An 18624-nucleotide genomic window follows, 5' to 3' on the forward strand; every position below is an offset into this window, starting at 1 on the left:
ATCCTGAAGGGCTGAGAGCAGCCCTCAACCCTGCCCACGTGCGGTCATTACTGGGAGGGTGTGTGCGTGGCACTCGGTCTGATAAAAGATCAAGCCGAATTATGATCTGATTTTGTGTAGAGAGATACAGTACATATCGTATATGCAAGCAGGGCTGTGGAGTCGGTAAGCCACAGTTGCGACTCCGACTCCTGGATTTTATCAGGCTCCGACTCCGGCTCCGACTCCTTCATAAATGGCCAATTCATAACAACAAATTTACTGTTGTAAAATATTAAACATCGTGCTTATTCAGTTTCTCACCATCATATAAGTAATCAGACCACTTAGAGCAAAAACTACATTTATTAGAATACAATTAGAATATAGCAAATAACTTTTATAAACTTTTCTAAACTGTAAGTAAATATGCAATAAACACTTTTATGCAGTTAATAAGAAGAAATCTATAAATTTGTCCTCAGAAAAAGTATTGCCTCTGTCAGATCCTCCTTCATGGATGCCCTCAAATCTGATCTAATTAATTATTTTGAGAGCAGAGAACAACCTCTCTACACTAACTTGTGCTGGTGGCAAAGCAGTAACCACTCGGGCAAAATCTCTGACAATGTCAGGATACAGAGGAATCGCTTGTTGCACTGTTATTTTTGATGAACGGTCAAATTTCTCAATTTCTTTTAGTGCACATGAAAAATTCTGCTGAAATTTACTGGCTGTGTTCCTTGGTGGGGATGACTCTTCTATGTGGGAACGCTTTGCACGGTCCTTGTGATCCAAATATTTTTCGAAATCAAATTCTTCATCAGTTGATGATGAGGGTGAAGATGTGGCAGGACGACCAAATTCTTCTTGTTCCTCCTGACTGTTCTGCAACCCTTTCATCCTTACTGCTATTTCAAACAGAGCTTCTTTTCCTTTACTTAGCTGTTGATCATCTAGAAGAATCCGATGCATTGGGTCTACATAAACAGCTGCCAAAAGAATGTTATTTTGTAATAGTAGCTCCTCTCTCCGTTTCATTGATGTAGCAATGCCACTTGCAATTAACCCTCCTCTTTGGGACAGGCAAAACATCAGGTTCTTCCACGCCTTTAAGAAAATACCTGGAGTTAAGTCCTCTGCTTGTAATTTTTTAGTCACTGTAAATGGGTGCTCTAGCAATTTTTCCAGCTCAGTCACCTGATTCCACTGACTTTCATTTAGCGTCAGTTGAGGGTTAGCCATGTCTACAAGAAAGGTTTTCAGTTCAACCAAGCGCTGAATCATTAAGTAAGTACTGCCCCATCGTGTGGCTTGATCAATAATTGCCCCTTTTCCAGCACGTCTCTTCAAAATTGAGTCAACTTTAGGGGTTCTGGCAACAGTAGCCAATTTTCTCACCTTGCCAATCAGTGCAGCAGCATGTCCTTCTTGCAGACTGTCTCTTATAGCCAGCTGTAGCGTATGCACAACACAGCGCATGTGATGAATGAAAGAACATATTGACACAGTTTCAACAAGATCATCTAAACTATCATGTTGCTGTTCATCTGAAGCAACTTCAGTTTGCTCCTCAGTTACAATACTGTGTTCCTCTATTTCAAACATTTCTGTGTCTGTGGACCCAGAATGTTCTTCTAGCTGCTGGTCACCATCATTACTCTCATTCATTAGCTTAATAGTACTTATCATATTTGAAGCATTGTCAGTTACGACAGAAAGAACTTGCTCTTTTTTAAGTTCATAGTCTTGCAGAACCTTTTCCACCAAGACCTGGAGAAACTCACTGGTGTGATGAGCTTTGGTGTCTTTTACTGCCAATGTCTTGGTAACTATTTCATTTTTGTCACAAACAAATCGGACATTGATGGCAAAATAGTTCACTCTGTGACGTGTGCAGGCATCCATTTTAAGAAACAGAAAGCGTCCCTTGAGAGTTTTTTTAAGTTCTTCCTTTTGTTTAAAAGCTTCTTCGATTACTAAGTTTCTAATACTCTCTCTCTCCAGAGAAACACCAAGCTTGCGGGCCATTTCCCCATTCAGACACACAAAAGCTGGTCGTGAAAATAATGAAATAGGCACACTATCCTTTACAACAAGCTCTATGATCTGTTTTTTAAATGTATCTACTGTCATTGTCACAGTAACTTTGTCACTGACAAAATATCTTGCAACTGATGGCTGCAAAGTTCTCTGCTCCTTTGTTTGGCTGGAAGAGCTGGGCACTGGTTCATTGGTTTGGATGCAGTCTTTCTCATCCACTGCTTTCAGTACTTCTGGATGAAAGCGCTGTAAATGTCTCTTTAGATTAGAAGCTCTGGTAGGAGCATTTTTATCTTTGCCTGAATATGCACTCATCTTGGCTTCACAGCATTTGTTTTCGTCTGGATCATTTGTCATGCACTGACAGACATAATGTTTTCTATCTTGAGTGATGGTGAAATGTTCAAATACAGCTGATTTAATGTGATGCTTCTTTGACGTTCTCAGGTTTTTAATTCTGCATTCACAATCCAAATGACAATTGTTTTTCCTAAAAACAATTGTACAAAATTATTGCCAGGTCGTACAACTGATATAGTGGTCAGTAATACTGTTATTATTCCTCATGTACTCACAGTTAACTGATGCAAAGTTTGTTGAAAGGATAATACTTCTTACAGTCTTCCTCTTCTGAGTAGCAGGCAGCTGTGAGATGCTTGGAAGACGCACACCTAGTATGATCTAGTCTAGAGGAGGAGCTTTACTACTAAGAATTTGCAACACATTTTCACTTTCAGTTTCATACATTGTAAGTAGGGGGGTTGGGGCAACATGAGGTTAACCAAGTATAAGATTAGATAAGGGCAGTGGAGAACAGTGACACACAAGAAGTAAGAAATGTCTCTATCTCCAGCAGAACTGCTTATCACTGTTGGTCATAGTTTGATAGAACATATATATTTGAGTAACATTTATAAAATTCATATGAAAGTTCAATTATGAAATATTAATACATTTTTTTTAAAGCTGGAGTCGGTACATTTCTACCGACTCCGACTCTGACTCCAACCAAAACTAACTCCGACTCCACGACTCCGACTCCACAGCCCTGTATACAAGGATGCTGTTCACTGAACAGCCAAAGTGCTCTCCTTCAGCTAAACTGCATCGTCTCTACGATCAGTGTAATAAGTTTCTTTTGTGTTATCCCTTTTATTGTTATGTAACGGCATATGCTGTATTGTTTTGTCCTCCTTGTAAAATCTTCTGTATATTTTTCATAAACACTGCCTCCCTTTTGGAATAAATATAAAATGTAATGGTTCTGTTCCTTTTGTTCTGTAAACCACTCGTCAAAGCCATACGCTACCTATCAGGCATCCAATCTGCATGTATAAACGATTGGTGTCGGCGAGTAGTCTGAGGCTATCGTAGAGTTCGCTGTGACAGTACGGAGGTATGTGCATATATTCTATACTTTGGAATCGGGACGTATAGATACCGTATGCTCATTGTTAGTTTCCCGATAACTGGCCTGTTACTGCAAACAGCCTGCAGCCTCCTCCATTATTTAGTGGCCAGTTGTGTAGTTGTTCGGACGATAAGGGTCAACAGAGAGCTGTTCTATATACATCACAGCGGCTGGTTCTGCATGACCTTCACTGCCTATGATATTGTGAATTTGAGTGATAAGATCTTGACACTTTCATATACTTTTTTTGGCTTGTGAATAAGCCCATAAATGAGTGTCAATCAGTGCTTGTTAAAAAGGCAATATTGTTTCTAAATGGCCCATATTCAGGGGTCAGACAGGCATTTTTCAATGTCCATAAATGGACCATAATGTCCGGACTAGCCTCAGGTTTCCCGACCCAAACTTACAGCTTCATGTGTATTTATAAGGCTGTAAACTCGGGTTGAGACATCCCCAGTCAGTCTGGGCATTGCAGTCTCTATGCAGATAACATGCAGGTTTGCTGCAAAATCCTAGAGTCTTGAAGAAAAAAAAAATCTGCGTACCTTGGGTATCCACAAGATGGTCTGCACCAAAATTTGTATAATTTAGTACGGATGTAGTGCTGTGGATTTCCCTGCAGATATTTTGTGGACAAAATTTCATCAGCTATTTCGCTAATTGAGGATTTCTGCCTTAATGTCAATTTTGTTAATCTTTAATGTGAATTTCACAATAAAACGTGCAACAGGGGATGGTCTATGTCTGTTCGTTTTCAAACTCTGGTATTGCTGTTAGAGTTCCTTTTAAAATTGCCAGGATCAGATCACTGGGAGAAAAGGAAAAGTGCTGCTTTTTTTACCCAGTTACTGCAGCCACATACTAAACTGGTACCATATTAAACCCTTTCTCCACTGATTAAATTACCAGATATCAAATTCATGTATTCATTTTTTTCTACTTTTCTGCTGGCATATTGTCCATTCAGGCATTTAAAGGAACACTAACATGAAGACTTTATTTTTTTTTTTTTTTTTACTAAATCTCTGTATGTAGTGTGATATGCGTGTTGCTTTACTCACCTTCCGCGGCCATCTCCAGTATCTAGCACTGTTTTGCTCCTCTTCTCAGTGACTATCACTCATCAGACTATCTATCGCACTCTATGCTCTGTGTGAGCCAGAAGTCTCATTCTGACGCTTCATAGCCTTAAGCCCCCGTTACACACTGCGATATCGCTGTAAAGTCACCGATTTTGTGACGTTGCAGCGATATTGCTAGCGATATCGCTATGTCTGATACTTGCCTCCGACCGGCTCCCCCGCTGGTTATCGCTGATCGCGCGAGAAGCTCCTGGACCATTTCTTGTCGTCAGCTTCCTGTGGCACCGACGAGCGACGCGTGGAGCTGGGCGGGAGGACGCAGGATCGCCGCGTCTGACGGGTAAGTAGCGATCCCCGTCCCCAGCTGGTGGCAGCTCACTAGCGACCACCTAGCGATGCACCAGCGATCCTGACCGCGTCATATCGCTGGTGCATCGCTAGGTGTAACGGTACCCTTACATTGTAATTGCTACTTCTGGGTCACACACAGCACCGCGTGACCGGGAGACTGAAGAGTAGTGACGCGATGACCCTTGAGGTCCCTTCCACCTCTAACATTTTGTGATTATATGACGTCAATCAGAAGAGGAGCTGGATACTGGAGAAAGTGGCGGTAGGGGAGTATATGAACTCAAAAATATGGTGCACATACACAGATTTATTAAAAAATATCTAAATGAGTTCTTCTTTAAGGAAAGTAATATTTATAACCCTCCCCCACCTGCATCATACACAAGAAATATTGGGGTCTTTTTGAAGACAGAGGTTTCATACACCAGTCTTTAAACATCTTGTTGTAGTTTGATGCAATATATCTTCCTTCATATGCCCTATGCCACGTTTTGCGTTGTTTTTTAGGCAGAAAACTGATGGAGAGGGCATAAGTTTCCTACAACAGATTTTGTGATCAAGGATTTTCTCCATGGGATTTTAACCTTTTGTGCTTTTATATCTTTAGGTCCATTTACAGATGTTGTCACCACAAACCTCAAACTGCGGAATCCATCTGAGAAGAAAGTATGTTTCAAAGTTAAAACTACAGCACCAAGACGCTACTGTGTAAGGCCAAACAGTGGCACTATTGATCCTGGGGCCTCAGTGACAGTTTCAGGTATTTTTATATTACTTTGACAGGACAGTGGCAAACAAAGATCTGTCAACATAATGGATACATTTGTTAAGTAAAAGTTTCAGAAAGCATCTCATGGTTCTGCCTTAAAAGGGCCCTTTGCTTCGATGTATAAATTTCCTGTTTTGTGTTTTTCTCACCAGTGGTTACTAATCTTCATTTTATAATCATTCTTTCCTTACTGTAATGGAAATCAGCCCTCCATGCACTGACTTTCTTGGTTGACTTGTGTTTCCACATAGCAGCCAATGTGGGAAGGCAGACAACAGTAGACTGGATCATTGATTGAGGAAGGAGATACCATGACCCAGTGACAGATCCATAACACTACTGACTCTCACGGTGCTCCACCTATTCTATGGAGTGAGGCTGGGATCACACATGCGAGAAACTCGGACGAATCTCACATCTTAATACCCGGCACTGCTGTCGGCACTCTGATTGGAGCGTGCGGCTGTATAGCAATACATGCAGCTGAACGCTCTGTTCCCGAGTGCCGGCGGCAGTGCTGGGTAAGATGCAAGACTGAGTTTCTTGCATGTGTGTTACCGGCCTAATAGCGAGGTCTGTCTGGATCCACAAAGGAAACCGTAGTTTTACCAGAAAAGATAGCGCTGCACAGACTTTTTTTTAATTTGCCACTTTGACTGATGGAGCTTCTGATGGCAATAAAAGCCCTTTTAAGCTCTTTTCGTATTAAAGTTAGAGTCTCTGTAAGAAATTGACACAACTGGCAAAAAAGTCTCTGCAGCGCTTTTTTTTTTTTTCTTCTCTAAATTGGAGCTAGACAGACCTGATCATAAGTCTGTAGGATCCATATGACACTATGGGTGTCGTTAATGTCATCGATCCAGTCTAGTACTTTTTCCCTACCAACGTTGGTTGCTAAAACAGACTCGCTTGAATGGTCCTAGTGTGGACAAAAAGTGGGAGAAAAAAAAAAATCTCCTACAGAATCACAGTTTACCTCCGTTCTACTGCCTGCATTTCCCGAAAGACTCTTGGCTTCCTCTTACGGTGGCAGGCAGCACGTCTCAGTGCTGCAGCCAGTCAGCAGTCACATGATAGCCTCGGATGGAGGAGGAAGCCAGGCGCCTGATGAGGGATTCCAGCAGTAGAACGGAGCTCCAGCTGTTGTGGTTTTTACTTTTACAAACTTTGTTAGTGAGCCCAGGTTGGATCGAAAGTATTGGATAAATCTCAGCTCTGCTCTAATGGAGGAGCTGACCTGAAAAACAGCAGGGACGCATCACCTTTGGTTTTTGACATGCATTTCCTTTTTAGTGCATGACTGGTCATGATGTCTGTTTCTGCGTCCAATAGCCATGTTTAATCTTTCAACATGTTTATGCTTTTTTGACTTAGTGCTGTGTCATTACATTAAAGGGGTTCTCTTGAAGACAGCCCTAATATGTTGTCCTATTATGTCTCCTTATGGCATCCCTTTATGGACCATAATGCAGAGCCATTGTGTACTAACTTCTCGTTTAGTCTACTTGAGCCGTCCTTGTATTAAATGGATGGCCATTCAGTGAAAACTGCAGGTGAAATGGAGGTCACAGTCTGCAAGATCTGCTGGGTGCACCATGGGCAAGGGATTCACAATTTTGAAAGGTTTTGCCTCTGATTAGACAGTGTGCAGTAAAATACAACCCTTGGTCTGATGGGGAGGTAAAATTTGTGCCTGCTGGGTGTTTGGAAGACAGATTGCCCGCTCCACCAGGCAACTAAAGAACAGAGCTACTACTGGATGCACTTTTTGGAAACTCTTGAAATGCTGTGGTATCCCGGAGTCCTTGTTCAGGTTATTAACTTAAAGCATATGCTGTACGTAGTTTAAAGTCCTTTCTCTTGTCCGATTCCCTTTTGTTTTTCATCTCCTAGGCAAATGGTAATGTTTAAACTTTATTTGATGTTCCTGTAGTTTTGTGGAGTCACATGAAATTCAGGAGGAAGGGAATCTCCATAATGATCATGAAATAGAGTAACATGCTGCACTAATTCAGAAAGAATATCTTATGAGAAACAGATCATTGAATAATTAAATCATAACTGAACTGGCTGTAGTGATTTATGTTTGTCATCTTGGAGAATAATGGCTGCCTTCTGTGTAAATGACCTGACTGTTTGTATATATTAAAAAATTTTTTTTTCTATCCTATAGACATCACTATACAGTGGGGGAGGAAATAAGTATTTGATACACTACCGATTTTGCAAGTTTTCCCACCTACAAAGAATGGAGAGAGAAAATATAAAAATAGAGAATTACATTGTATTTTATATAATTCGCATTTTAGTGTATGAAATAAGTATTTGATGCAATAGAAGAACAGAACTTAATATTTGGTACAGAAACCTTTGTTTGCAATTACAGAAGGCAAACATTTCCTGTAGTTCTTGACCACGTTTGCACACACTTCAGCAGGGATTTTGGCCCACTCCTCCTTATAGATCTTCTCCATATCTTTCAGGTTTCGGGGCTGTTGCTGGGTAACATTAAGTTTTAGCTCCTGCCAAAGATTTTCTATTGGCTTCAGGTATGGAGATTGGCCATGCCACTCCAGGACTTCAAAATTCTATTTATGGAGCCATTCCTTAGTCCCTGGCTGTGTGTTTTGGGTTATTGTCATACTGGAAGACCCAGCCACAACTCATCTTCAGTGATCTTACTGAGAGAAGTAGGTTGTCGGACAAAATCTCTCAATACGTGACCCCATCCATCCTCCGTTCAGTATGGTGCAGTCATCATGTCCCCTTTGTAGAAAAGCACCCCCAATGAATGATGTTTCCCTCACCATGCTTCACGGTTGAGACGGTGTTCTTGGGTTGTACTCATTCTCTTTCTTCCACCAAACATGGCAAGTAGAGGTGATACTAAAATGTTCTATTTTGGTCTCATCTGACCACAGGACCTTCTCCTATGCCTCCTCTGGCTCATCCAGATGGTCATTGGCGAACTTCAAATGGGCCTGGGCATTTGCTGGCGTGAGTAGGGGAACCTTGCGGGCGCTGCAGGATCTTAATCCATGATGGCATAGTGTGTTACGAACAGTAATGTTTGAGACCCGGGTCCCAGCTCTCTTTCGGTCATTGACCAGGTTCTCCGTGTCGTTTTGGGCTGATTCCTGACCTATCTCAGAATCATCCTTACTCCACGATGCAATATTTTGCATGGAGACCCAGACATGGGAGGATTGCCAGTCATCTTGGGTTTCTTCCATTTTCTAATAATTGATCCAACAGTTGCCTTCTCACCAAGCTGCTTTTTTATTGTCCAGTAGCCCATCCCAACGTTGTGCATGTCTACATTTTTGTTCCTGGTGTCGTTAGACAGCTCTTTGGTCTTGGCCATGGTGGAGAGGTTGGAGTGTGATTGTGTGAACACTACAGGTGTCTTTTATACAAGTAATGAGTTCAAACAGGTGCAAATATGGAATGAGTGCTGAGTAGGAGGGCTTCTTAAGGAAAAACTAACAGGTCTGTAAGAGCCAGACTTTTGCTGGTTGGTAGGTGATCAAATCCTTATTTCATGCAAAAAAAATTAAATTTAATTATTTAAGAATCATACAATGTGATTTTCTGTTTTATATTTTTTAGTTTTATTTATCTCACGTTTGAAGAGTACCTACGATACATATTTACATATTAAACCTCTCCATTCTTTATAGGTGGGAAAACTTGCAAAATCCGCGGTGTATCAAATTCTTATTGTCCCCCCTGTATAAGACTTTTGGTTTTATTCAATCCCAACAATGGCGTTTGTCATGCGACAGATCAAGATTTGTCATAGTTCCTGTTTATGATGGAAGCTGCTGTACATCTTGTCAATAGACCATAAATATGAGCCATTGGAAAAGGGAGATCTCCAACATTCTGGTGATGTGAGCAGCTCAATAACCATTGGTGTTCTGGGATATTTGCATTCCCACGGTCAGTATTTGCTGTGGTTTTGATGCTGCGTAAAAAAACATAGTGGCCTGATGTTACAGCATAATGGATGTCATTTCTAGAAATCTCATGTCCACTGAGCGACTGTGTGCACCTGCGGATCACGCACAAAAACCGACATGCGACGTGTCTTTCAGATCTGCAGCATGTCAATTTCTCTTGTGGATTTACCTGCATAAATAGAGCTTGGCATTTTGGACGCACCGAAAATATGCTGGATATAAAACACTGCTATTTCCTGATCATGGGTACATACAGTGGGTACAGAAAGTATTCAGACCCCTTTAAATTTTTTACTTTGTTTCATTGCAGCCATTTGGTAAATTTAAAAAAAAGTTCCATTTTTTTCTCATTAATGTACACTGTGTACCCCATCTTGACTGGAAAAAAAAACAAAGGTAGAATTTTTTGCAAATTAAAAGAAAAACTGAAATATCACATGGGCATAAGTATTCAGACCCTTTGCTCAGACAGTTACATTTAAGTTACATGCTGTCCATTTCCTTGTGATCCTCCTTGAGATTGTTCTACTCCTTCATTGGAGTCCAGCTGTGTTTAAACTGATAGTACTTGATTTGTAAAAGCACACACGTGTCTATATAAAATCTCACAGTGCATGTCAGACCAAATGAGAATCATGAGGTCAAAGGAACTCTCCAAGGAGCTCAGAGACAGAATTGTGGCAAGGCACAGATTTGGCCAAGGTTACTAAAGAATTTCTGCAGTACTCAAGGTTACTAAGAGCGTAGCGGACTCCATAATCCTTAAATGGAAGAAGTTTGGGACCACCAGAAGTCTTCCTAGACCTGGCTGTCCAGCCAAACTGCGCAATCTTGGGAGAAGAGCCTTGGTGAGAGAGGTAAAGAGGAACCCCAAGATCACTGTGGCTGAGCTCCTCAAATGCAGTAGGGAGATGGGAGAAAGTTCCACAAAGTCAATTATCACTGCAGCCCTCCATCAGTCGGGCGTTTATGGCAGAGTGGCCCGACGGAAGCTTCTCCTCAGTGCAAGACATGTGAAAGTCTGCATAGAGTTTGCTAAAAAACACATGAAGGACTCACAGACTGAGAAATAAGATTCTCTGGTTTGATGAGACGATGATCAAACTTTTTGGTGATAATTCTATGAGGTATGTGTGGAGAAAACCAGGCACTGTTCATCACCTGCCCAATTCAATCCCCACAGTGAAACATGGTGTTGGTGGCAGCATCATGCTATGGCTGTTTTTCAGCTGCAGGGACAGAACAACTGGTTGCAATTGAAGAAAACATGAATGCGGCTAAGTACAGAGAGATCATTGATGAAAACCTCTTCCAGACTGCTCTGGACCTCAGACTTGGCCGAAGGTTCACCTTCCAACAAGACAATGACCTTAAGCACACAGCTAAAATAACATAGAAGCGGCTTCAGAATAATTCTGTGACCATTTTTGACTGGCCCAGCCAGAGCCCTGACCTAAACCCAATTGAGCGTCTCTGGAGAGACCTGAAAATGGCTGTCCACCAACATTCACCACCCAACCTGACGGAACTGGAGAGGATCTGCAAGGAAGAATGGCAGAGGATCCCCAAATCCAGGTGTGAAAACTTGTTGAATCATTCCCAAGAAGACTCTTGGCTGTACTAACTCAAAAGGATGTTTCTACTCTGTACTGAACAAAGGGTCTGAATACTTATGAAAATGTGATATTTCAGTTTTTCTTTTTTAATAAATTTGCTCTTTGCATTTAAAAAAACAAACAAAAAAAACGCAACCTTGGTCATGTTTGTTTTTTATTGATCCAGATGCCTTTTAAACTCTTCAAGACTGGATTACTTTTTTTTTTTTTTTTTTTTTTAACTTTTACTTTTCCACCAACATGGCCATATGTCAACTTTTTGTGTGATGAATTGTAGTTTTGAAGCACACTCTTCACTCTTGGGTTTTGTTAAATGGCCTGATGATATGATTCTCTGAATTGTTACGACAACAGCGATACCAAACTCGCAAGATTTGTGTGTTTTTTTTTTTTGTTTTTTTTTTTTTCATATCTTAAGGGTGAAAAAAAAACTTTATTAAAGTAAAAAAATAAAAAAAAAAGTCTTGGCTTGTGTTGCCATTTTCTGAGACCTTTGAATTTTTTTTTTTGTCTGTGGATTTTTCTGAAGGCTTGTTTATTGCCCACCAAGCTAGTGTTTTTATTTACTGTAAATAATTTTGGGGTACATAGTTTTTATTTCATTTTTAGGGACAAGTTCTTGTAATTTTTGCCTTTAAATCTTTCTTTTTTGTGTTTGTAAACAGAAAAATGAAAAAGGCTCTTACATTATGACTAAAGTGATTTTTCTTGTGAAATAGAATAGCCTAAAAAAGTTATAACTTGGGCATTGCTGTAATTATATCGGCTCTCAGAATAAAAGATCCCTTGTCATGCATGTTATTACTATGCATATTATTGCACTTCACGTTAGAGCTCTTTAAAAATCAAATTAAACAATTTTATTTTTTGGCCATATAAAGAGTAAAAAAAAGTGAAAGTTGTATTTACTCAAAAAATGCTACCAGTAAAAAGTACAGCTTTTCCAGCAAAAATACAAGCCCTTATACAGCTCCGTCCACGTAAAAGTAAGAGTTGTAGGTATCAGAATGTAATAGTTAAGTAAAAAAAATATATATTTTTCATTAGTACTGCAAAATGGCAAATCATAAAAATTAAACCGTATATATTTTATAATGTCATGATTGTAACGGCGCACAGAATAAAGAGAACAGGACAATTACACCTAATTGTGAAGTGTTTGTACATAAACGTAATTGTAGAATTGCTGTTTTTTTTTGTTTTTTTTTCCTTTTGCCTACCAAAGAATGCAATAACTGTTCAAAAGCTGCATCCACAACAAAATGACACTAAAGAAACCAGCTTGACACTGAAAAAAATAAGCCCTTGTATTCGTATATCTGCACTAACAAATGTTGAAACTTGCGGTTCCGATAATGGCGACCCGCAAAAAAATACTTGTTTTCAAAGCTGGTATTGTACTAAATTAATAATAAAAAAAGGCTATAGAATTTTTTATTATTGCTATTATTGCGCTGACCCACAGAATAAAGTTAACGCTTAATTGGGAACATAGGGAATAGTGTATAATTTAAAAAAAAAAAATGGTCAGAATTGCCGTATTCTTTATATTCCTTCTCCTAAAGAGTTAATGACAGTTGGTTATATGACCACACATTGATGCCCCTGACACCACTCATCCTGAAACAAAAAAGCCCTCATATAACTGCTGCTGAAGAAAAAAATATTGTTTCTGGAGTGCCACAATCGTGGTTTCTTACTTTTTTTTTTTTTTTTTTGTCAAGAAAACCAAAACTGGCTGTGAAATTGATAACTTTTTTTTTCATCCCCTATAAAGGGCTTGAACCTGGTCTCTTAGAAGTGATTGAAAGTGACATTTTACTGCAGAGATCAAAACTCCCTCCAGCCTCTGCTGTTAACGACACATGCCAGCTGTGTAACACAGCCGGCATTTATCTGGTGTGGTTCCTGAGCTCGCTTCGTATATCCTGTGTGCTCACGTGACATAAATTTACTTTTGTGGTCGCAAATGGTTTAAAGGAAGAAGGTGTGCCGCTGGACCTCTCCCCTGGACTTCTCCAAATCCATATACTTGGTAATGCGGTATTAATAGATTTTTGTTATTTTTTGAACTAGATAAACACGCAAGTGGTTTAGTGGTCACAAACATAGTCTTTGGTTTCCTTAAACAAGACCTAATTTTTCATCAATAGATTTGTAAGCTCGCTCATTGACTAGTTATAAAATTCATGCCATTTGAACTCTCCTCCTGTACCTGCGCTTTTCCCACGATGTCCATGAGCACTGCAGCCAATCACTGTTGATTTTCTGTGGTCTCCCTTTCTTTGGATTAACCTCGGTCGTCTAGATGAGAAGTAAGCTTTTCAGCCCATTAGCCACAGCTGCCTGCAGGGCTCACTTGGCATAACAATGTCACGCAAGCTTCTGGACACTCCACACTGACAGCACTGGAATGGCAGCACCCATATAAAGGGGAATATAGTATTTACAAGGGGGTTGTCCTAGTTGTGGACCTGTCATCACAGATGGCCCTCTATAACTAGTACAGGGTCGTACAGTTTGGATTATTGCCTGATGACATTATAAATGCAACTAGCATTGGGAATGGAAGCTGCTAAATGAACTTTAAGACGGTTGCCCCGTAATCAAATGTGATTCTTGGCAAAGAAAGGTTAACTGAAAACTCTCCACTGAAGCTACTGGCAGGGGCTCTGCCTTGCTGCTGATTTGTATGACCGTACCCATCTCTGCCCCTCCCTCTAAAAGGAGCACGTGTGCTATAGTAGAGGGCCTTTGCGCTCAACTCCATTAATCACACAATTTCATTACATTACATCCAGTTCAGGGGCTGGATATATGCGTTTATTTTTTTATGTTTCTGTGCAACCCACTCAGCACACCGTCTCCACAATCACAAGTGTGAAAAGATAATAGATACTGTACAACCCTACCATTAGTTACTGAGGGCAGTCTGTCATAGCAAGTTTAATAGTTTAAATTTATGATGGATTTGCTCTTGGTAACTATTTCTTTCTTTTCAAAACAGTAATGTTACAGCCGTTCGACTATGATCCAAATGAGAAGAGTAAGCACAAGTTCATGGTGCAGACCATTTTTGCCCCATCAAATGTAACAGACATGGAAACGGTGGTAAGTAAAAATGATATAAATATTAATATAATGGTTTTTCTGAGCCCGAACATCTCACCTAGTCACTTTAGTGTACGTCGTAGTTGAACAGCAGTACTCGAGAACAACCACTACTCTGTATGGAGCTGTCCTGTTCCAGCTCTGTACATGGTCTTTCCAGGGCTCCGGTGGCACACCCTTCCTCTAAAGAATAGAGCCTGCAAGCAGTGTGGGCTCCTTACCTAGGTAACCGACTGGTAACTAGACAACGAGCCGTACACTATAAAATTAAAAATCCTCTTTGTTCTCGAGAACAGAGATTTTTAATAGATAAATTGCAAAGTAGCTTGATTTTACCCATTTAAGAACTTGACAATAAACCTCGTTTAAAGGGAACCTGTCAGCTGTTATGGCCACTATAAGATGTCCACCGCCTTTCAGGGATTATCTACAGCATTCTATAACGCTGTAGATAAGCCCCCAATTCAACCTGAAAGAGAAGAAAAATGAGTTTTCTCGTTCGCCTTATTGGGGGACACAGAGACCATGGGTGTATGCTGCTGCCACTAGGAGGCTGACACTATGCACAAAAAAGGTTAGCTCCTCCTCCGCAGTGTACACCCCACCGACCGGCAGGGAATTCCTCAGTTTAGCTTAGTGTCAGTAGGAGGTGGACACGGGTCTTTCATTAGACCCATATCTACCTCGTCGTGCGTCGTTCCTTTACAGGTTCTACGGAGGGATACAGAGTGAAAAGTCACATCTGTACTCCCACATGGAGTCTGCGAGTACGGCGTGTACTGCCACCCCGTATCCTTGCAGTTCTCCGCGGCAGGACCAGCCAGACGGACGCCGACACCAAGACGTGCCAGCGACTCCAGGGGTCCTTGTCGCCAGTCTCCCTCCCACTCACCTACCAGAGCCTGTCGGTTGGATGAGACGCAGGAGTTCTTCAGTCCCAGGTAACGGATCGGGGATGGGTGAGTATGGATTTTTTATTTTTATTTACCTGGCTGCCCATTCCCGACGGACAGGGGGTGCGCCTCTTCAATGGCACAGGGAGCGGGCGCTGCGGTCGCTCGCAGTCGCCCTACGCCCATAGGCACACCATGCTCCATATTGCTGGCCCCCGCGTTCCCCCCTTCCCTCCCCCCTTTCTGGGGACAGGGAGTACAGGGCCTCTTCCTCTCCTTCTTCCCTTGGACGCGGCTTCCGGCGGCGGCGGCGTCCTTTTTCCGACCTCCGCGCCGACCCCCTGCTGACAGGCGGCCGCCGCAACTAATTTAGGCCCCGGCTTTAGTTCGGGCCTACCGCAGCGTCGCGGCCACGCCCCCCGCCCCTTTCTTCTAAGCGGGCTTCTCTCCCGCTCTTCCCAGGCCCTCCCACCGCCTGTCCTTCACCTGCCCAGCCCGCTATTGGCCAGAGGGCAGAGAGTTTTAACCCTGTGGTGTGCTCCGCCCTCCCTCCTCTCCTGGACGCGCGCTCTTTCTCAGGCAGGCGCCATTTTCCCAGCCTGTCAGCCGGACACCAGCTCGTCACCGGATATCACCATCTGCCAGCTGGTTTTTCGCTCTGGTGGTCTGTCGGCCGGATTTCGCTCTGACCCGCATCCACTGACAGGTCGCAGAGCATCGCTTCTGGGGACACCGGACCGTGAGTAGCTCTGCACTGCAGACTGACCCTTCTCCGCCCTCTGTCCCCCAACCTTCCGGCACTACCTCAGCTTTTCACTATGTCTAACTTCAGCCTGACGCCGTCCAGGGGCCATCTACTGCCCCAGGTGAGGGTGAACCCCCCCACGCCTGGCTGGGCCTCCTCTCTATCTCAATCAGTGGCAGACCTCACCAAGGTGTCTCAGTCCCTGGTGACCGTTCTGGATACGTTGCCCCTGGACTCTTTGGCAGGGCCAAGCAGGTCCCAAGTTATTCCATCTGAGTCAGCCAGCGTTAGTCGCAAAAGACCCAGCCGGAATCCTCTCCTCGCCCCATCTCACCGCATAGCCCTTCTCAGCAGCCTCCCACTCGGGCCTCCTCTCCCGAGTCAGGTGAAGCGCTTTCGGACAGGTCATCTGAGGGGATTTTATAGCTGGATTCAGACCAGGATGCAAACATGAAGTTCACAGTGCAGAACCTCATTGCAGCGATCCATCATACCTTCGATATTGCTGACTCCCCTGCGAAATCCTCAGATCAGGAGGTTTCGTTCAGACGGGCAGAAACTCCCTCCAGGGTATTTCCTTTCCATTCCGAGTTTGGAAAGATTTTTTACCAGGGAAAGAGAGGATCCGACCAGACGCTTTCAAAGAGGAAAGCGTCTTGGCGTACTCTATCCATTCGCTAAGGAGCTCACGGACAACTGGTCTGCTTCTCCCTCGGTGGATCCGCCCGTGTCCAGGCTTTCCAATAATACGGTTCTCCCGCTTTCAGGTGTGGCGTCCCTAAAGGATTCTAATGACAGGATTATAGAATCCCTGGCGAAGTCTGCCTTCGAAGCGGCTTCAGCGGCGGTATGTCCAAGCTTGGCTTCTTCCTGGGCAGCAAAGGCCATAGCCACGTGGGCAGACTACCTTCGTCAGGGCATCTTGGATAAAGCGCAACCGGAGCGTTTGGCCGATCTCGCCAATCAGATCTTCCATGCGGGGGTCTATCTTCTTTCCGCTTCCTTGGATGCCGCATCCTGCGCAGTTCAGGCGGCAAGCAACGTAGTTGCAATTCGACGTACAATTTGGCTAAAGGCCTGGCAAGCGGACTTGTCTTCTAAAAAGTCCCTCACTAACCTGCCTTTTCAGGGGGTGCGCCTCTTTGGGTCCCAATCGGACCAGATTATTAAGGACGCCTCTGGAGGCACGAGTTCACTCCTCCCTCAGTCCAAGCCTCGCAGTCCTCCACTAAGGCGTCAGTTTCGACCCTTTCGGGCTTTCCGCCGTTTCAATACGGCAGACAACTCCAGCCAACAGAGACCGCAGGCTCGCCAGGATAGAAAGTTTCCTTCAGACCCACTCCTTCCTGGTGATCCCACTCTTCCCAGGGCAGACCGTCCAGATCTAGATCTGGACGGTCTACTTCAGCATGACTATCGTCGGGCACTCGAGGGGTCCTTCCAATTGGGAGATCGGCTTCCTTCAGGGACGTTTGGCTGGCCTCCGTAGAGGAAGCTTGGGTCAGGGAGGTCGTATCCTCAGGATACAAGATAGAGTTCGTCTCTCTTCCACGGGATCGTTTCTTCGAATCCCAGCCTCCAAAAGATCCAGCCTTGATCTCGGGGTTCTCTACGGCTATCGCCTCTCTCCTCAGTTCCGGGGTGATTGTGCCCTTTCCCGAATCGGAGCGCTTCACAAGGTTCTATTCGAACCTGTTTGTAGTGCCAAAAAAAAAAAAAAATGGCGCAGCTCGACCCATCTTGGTTCTCAAGCCGCTCAACAAGAGGGTCCGCCTTCGCCACTTCCGCATGGAGTCGCTTCACTCGGTCATCGCTTCCATGGAGGAGCAGGAATTCATGTGCTCAATAGACATCCAAGATGCCTATTTACATGTTCCAATTTTCTCCGGACATCAGAAGTTACTGCGTCTCGCGATTCGGCAGCACCACTACCAGTTCGTCGCACTGCCCTTCGGTCTTGCCACCGCTCCCAGAGTCTTCACTAAGATCATGGCTGCGTTGTTGGCTTCATTGAAGGTCAGAGGTCTCGTTCTTTTCCAGTACCTCGACGATATTCTGATCAAAGCTCCCTCATTTCAACAGGCTCACCAAAGTTTGTCAATCGTCCTGGACACTCTTTTCAATTTCGGGTGGATCATCAACAGGAAAAAGTCCTCTCTGATTCCTACCCAACCTCTGGTCTTTCTAGGCGGCCTACGGTTCGACACTCGTCGGTCAAGGGTCTTTCTCCCACAAGAGAAGATTCTCTCCCTGCAGCAGGAAGTACGATCGCTGCAGATCACACGACTCCCGTCCCTCCGTAAAGCCATGAGGGTCCTGGGAAAGATGGTGGCGGCGATAGAGGCAGTTCCCTTTGTCCAATTTCACGCCAGACCTCTCCTGCAGGCCATTCTGTCGAGGTGGAACAGATCGCCTCTGTCCCTGGATTGCCCTGTTCATCTTTCATACCGGATCAAGCGGTCCCTCAACTGGTGGTTGACGTCGCCTCTCATTCTATCTGGTCGTTCCTTTCTTCCCATTCACTGGCAGATAGTAACAGCAGATGCCAGTCTCCTCGGCTGGGGGGCAGTGTTCCGCAACCACATGGTTCAGGGCCGATGGTCGGATCGGGATTCAGCTCTGCCGATCAACGTCCTAGAGATTCGAGCGATCCATCTGG

General features: G+C 43.5%; 1 protein-coding gene across 1 annotated transcript in view; it reads left to right on the forward strand.

Annotated features, from left to right (window-relative positions):
• VAPA (VAMP associated protein A) overlaps window positions 1–18624 on the forward strand; it is an 83226-nt gene that overhangs the window by 32816 nt on the left and 31786 nt on the right. Inside the window, exons 2-3 of the mRNA XM_073550973.1 lie at window positions 5477–5629; window positions 14224–14327. Coding sequence (XP_073407074.1) covers window positions 5477–5629; window positions 14224–14327 — 257 coding nt within the window. The remainder of the gene's footprint in view (window positions 1–5476; window positions 5630–14223; window positions 14328–18624) is intronic.

Source organism: Dendrobates tinctorius, unplaced genomic scaffold (genome assembly GCF_039654945.1).
Source record: "Dendrobates tinctorius isolate UK_male_01 unplaced genomic scaffold, ASM3965494v1 ptg000171l, whole genome shotgun sequence".
Taxonomy (NCBI): domain Eukaryota; kingdom Metazoa; phylum Chordata; class Amphibia; order Anura; family Dendrobatidae; genus Dendrobates; species Dendrobates tinctorius.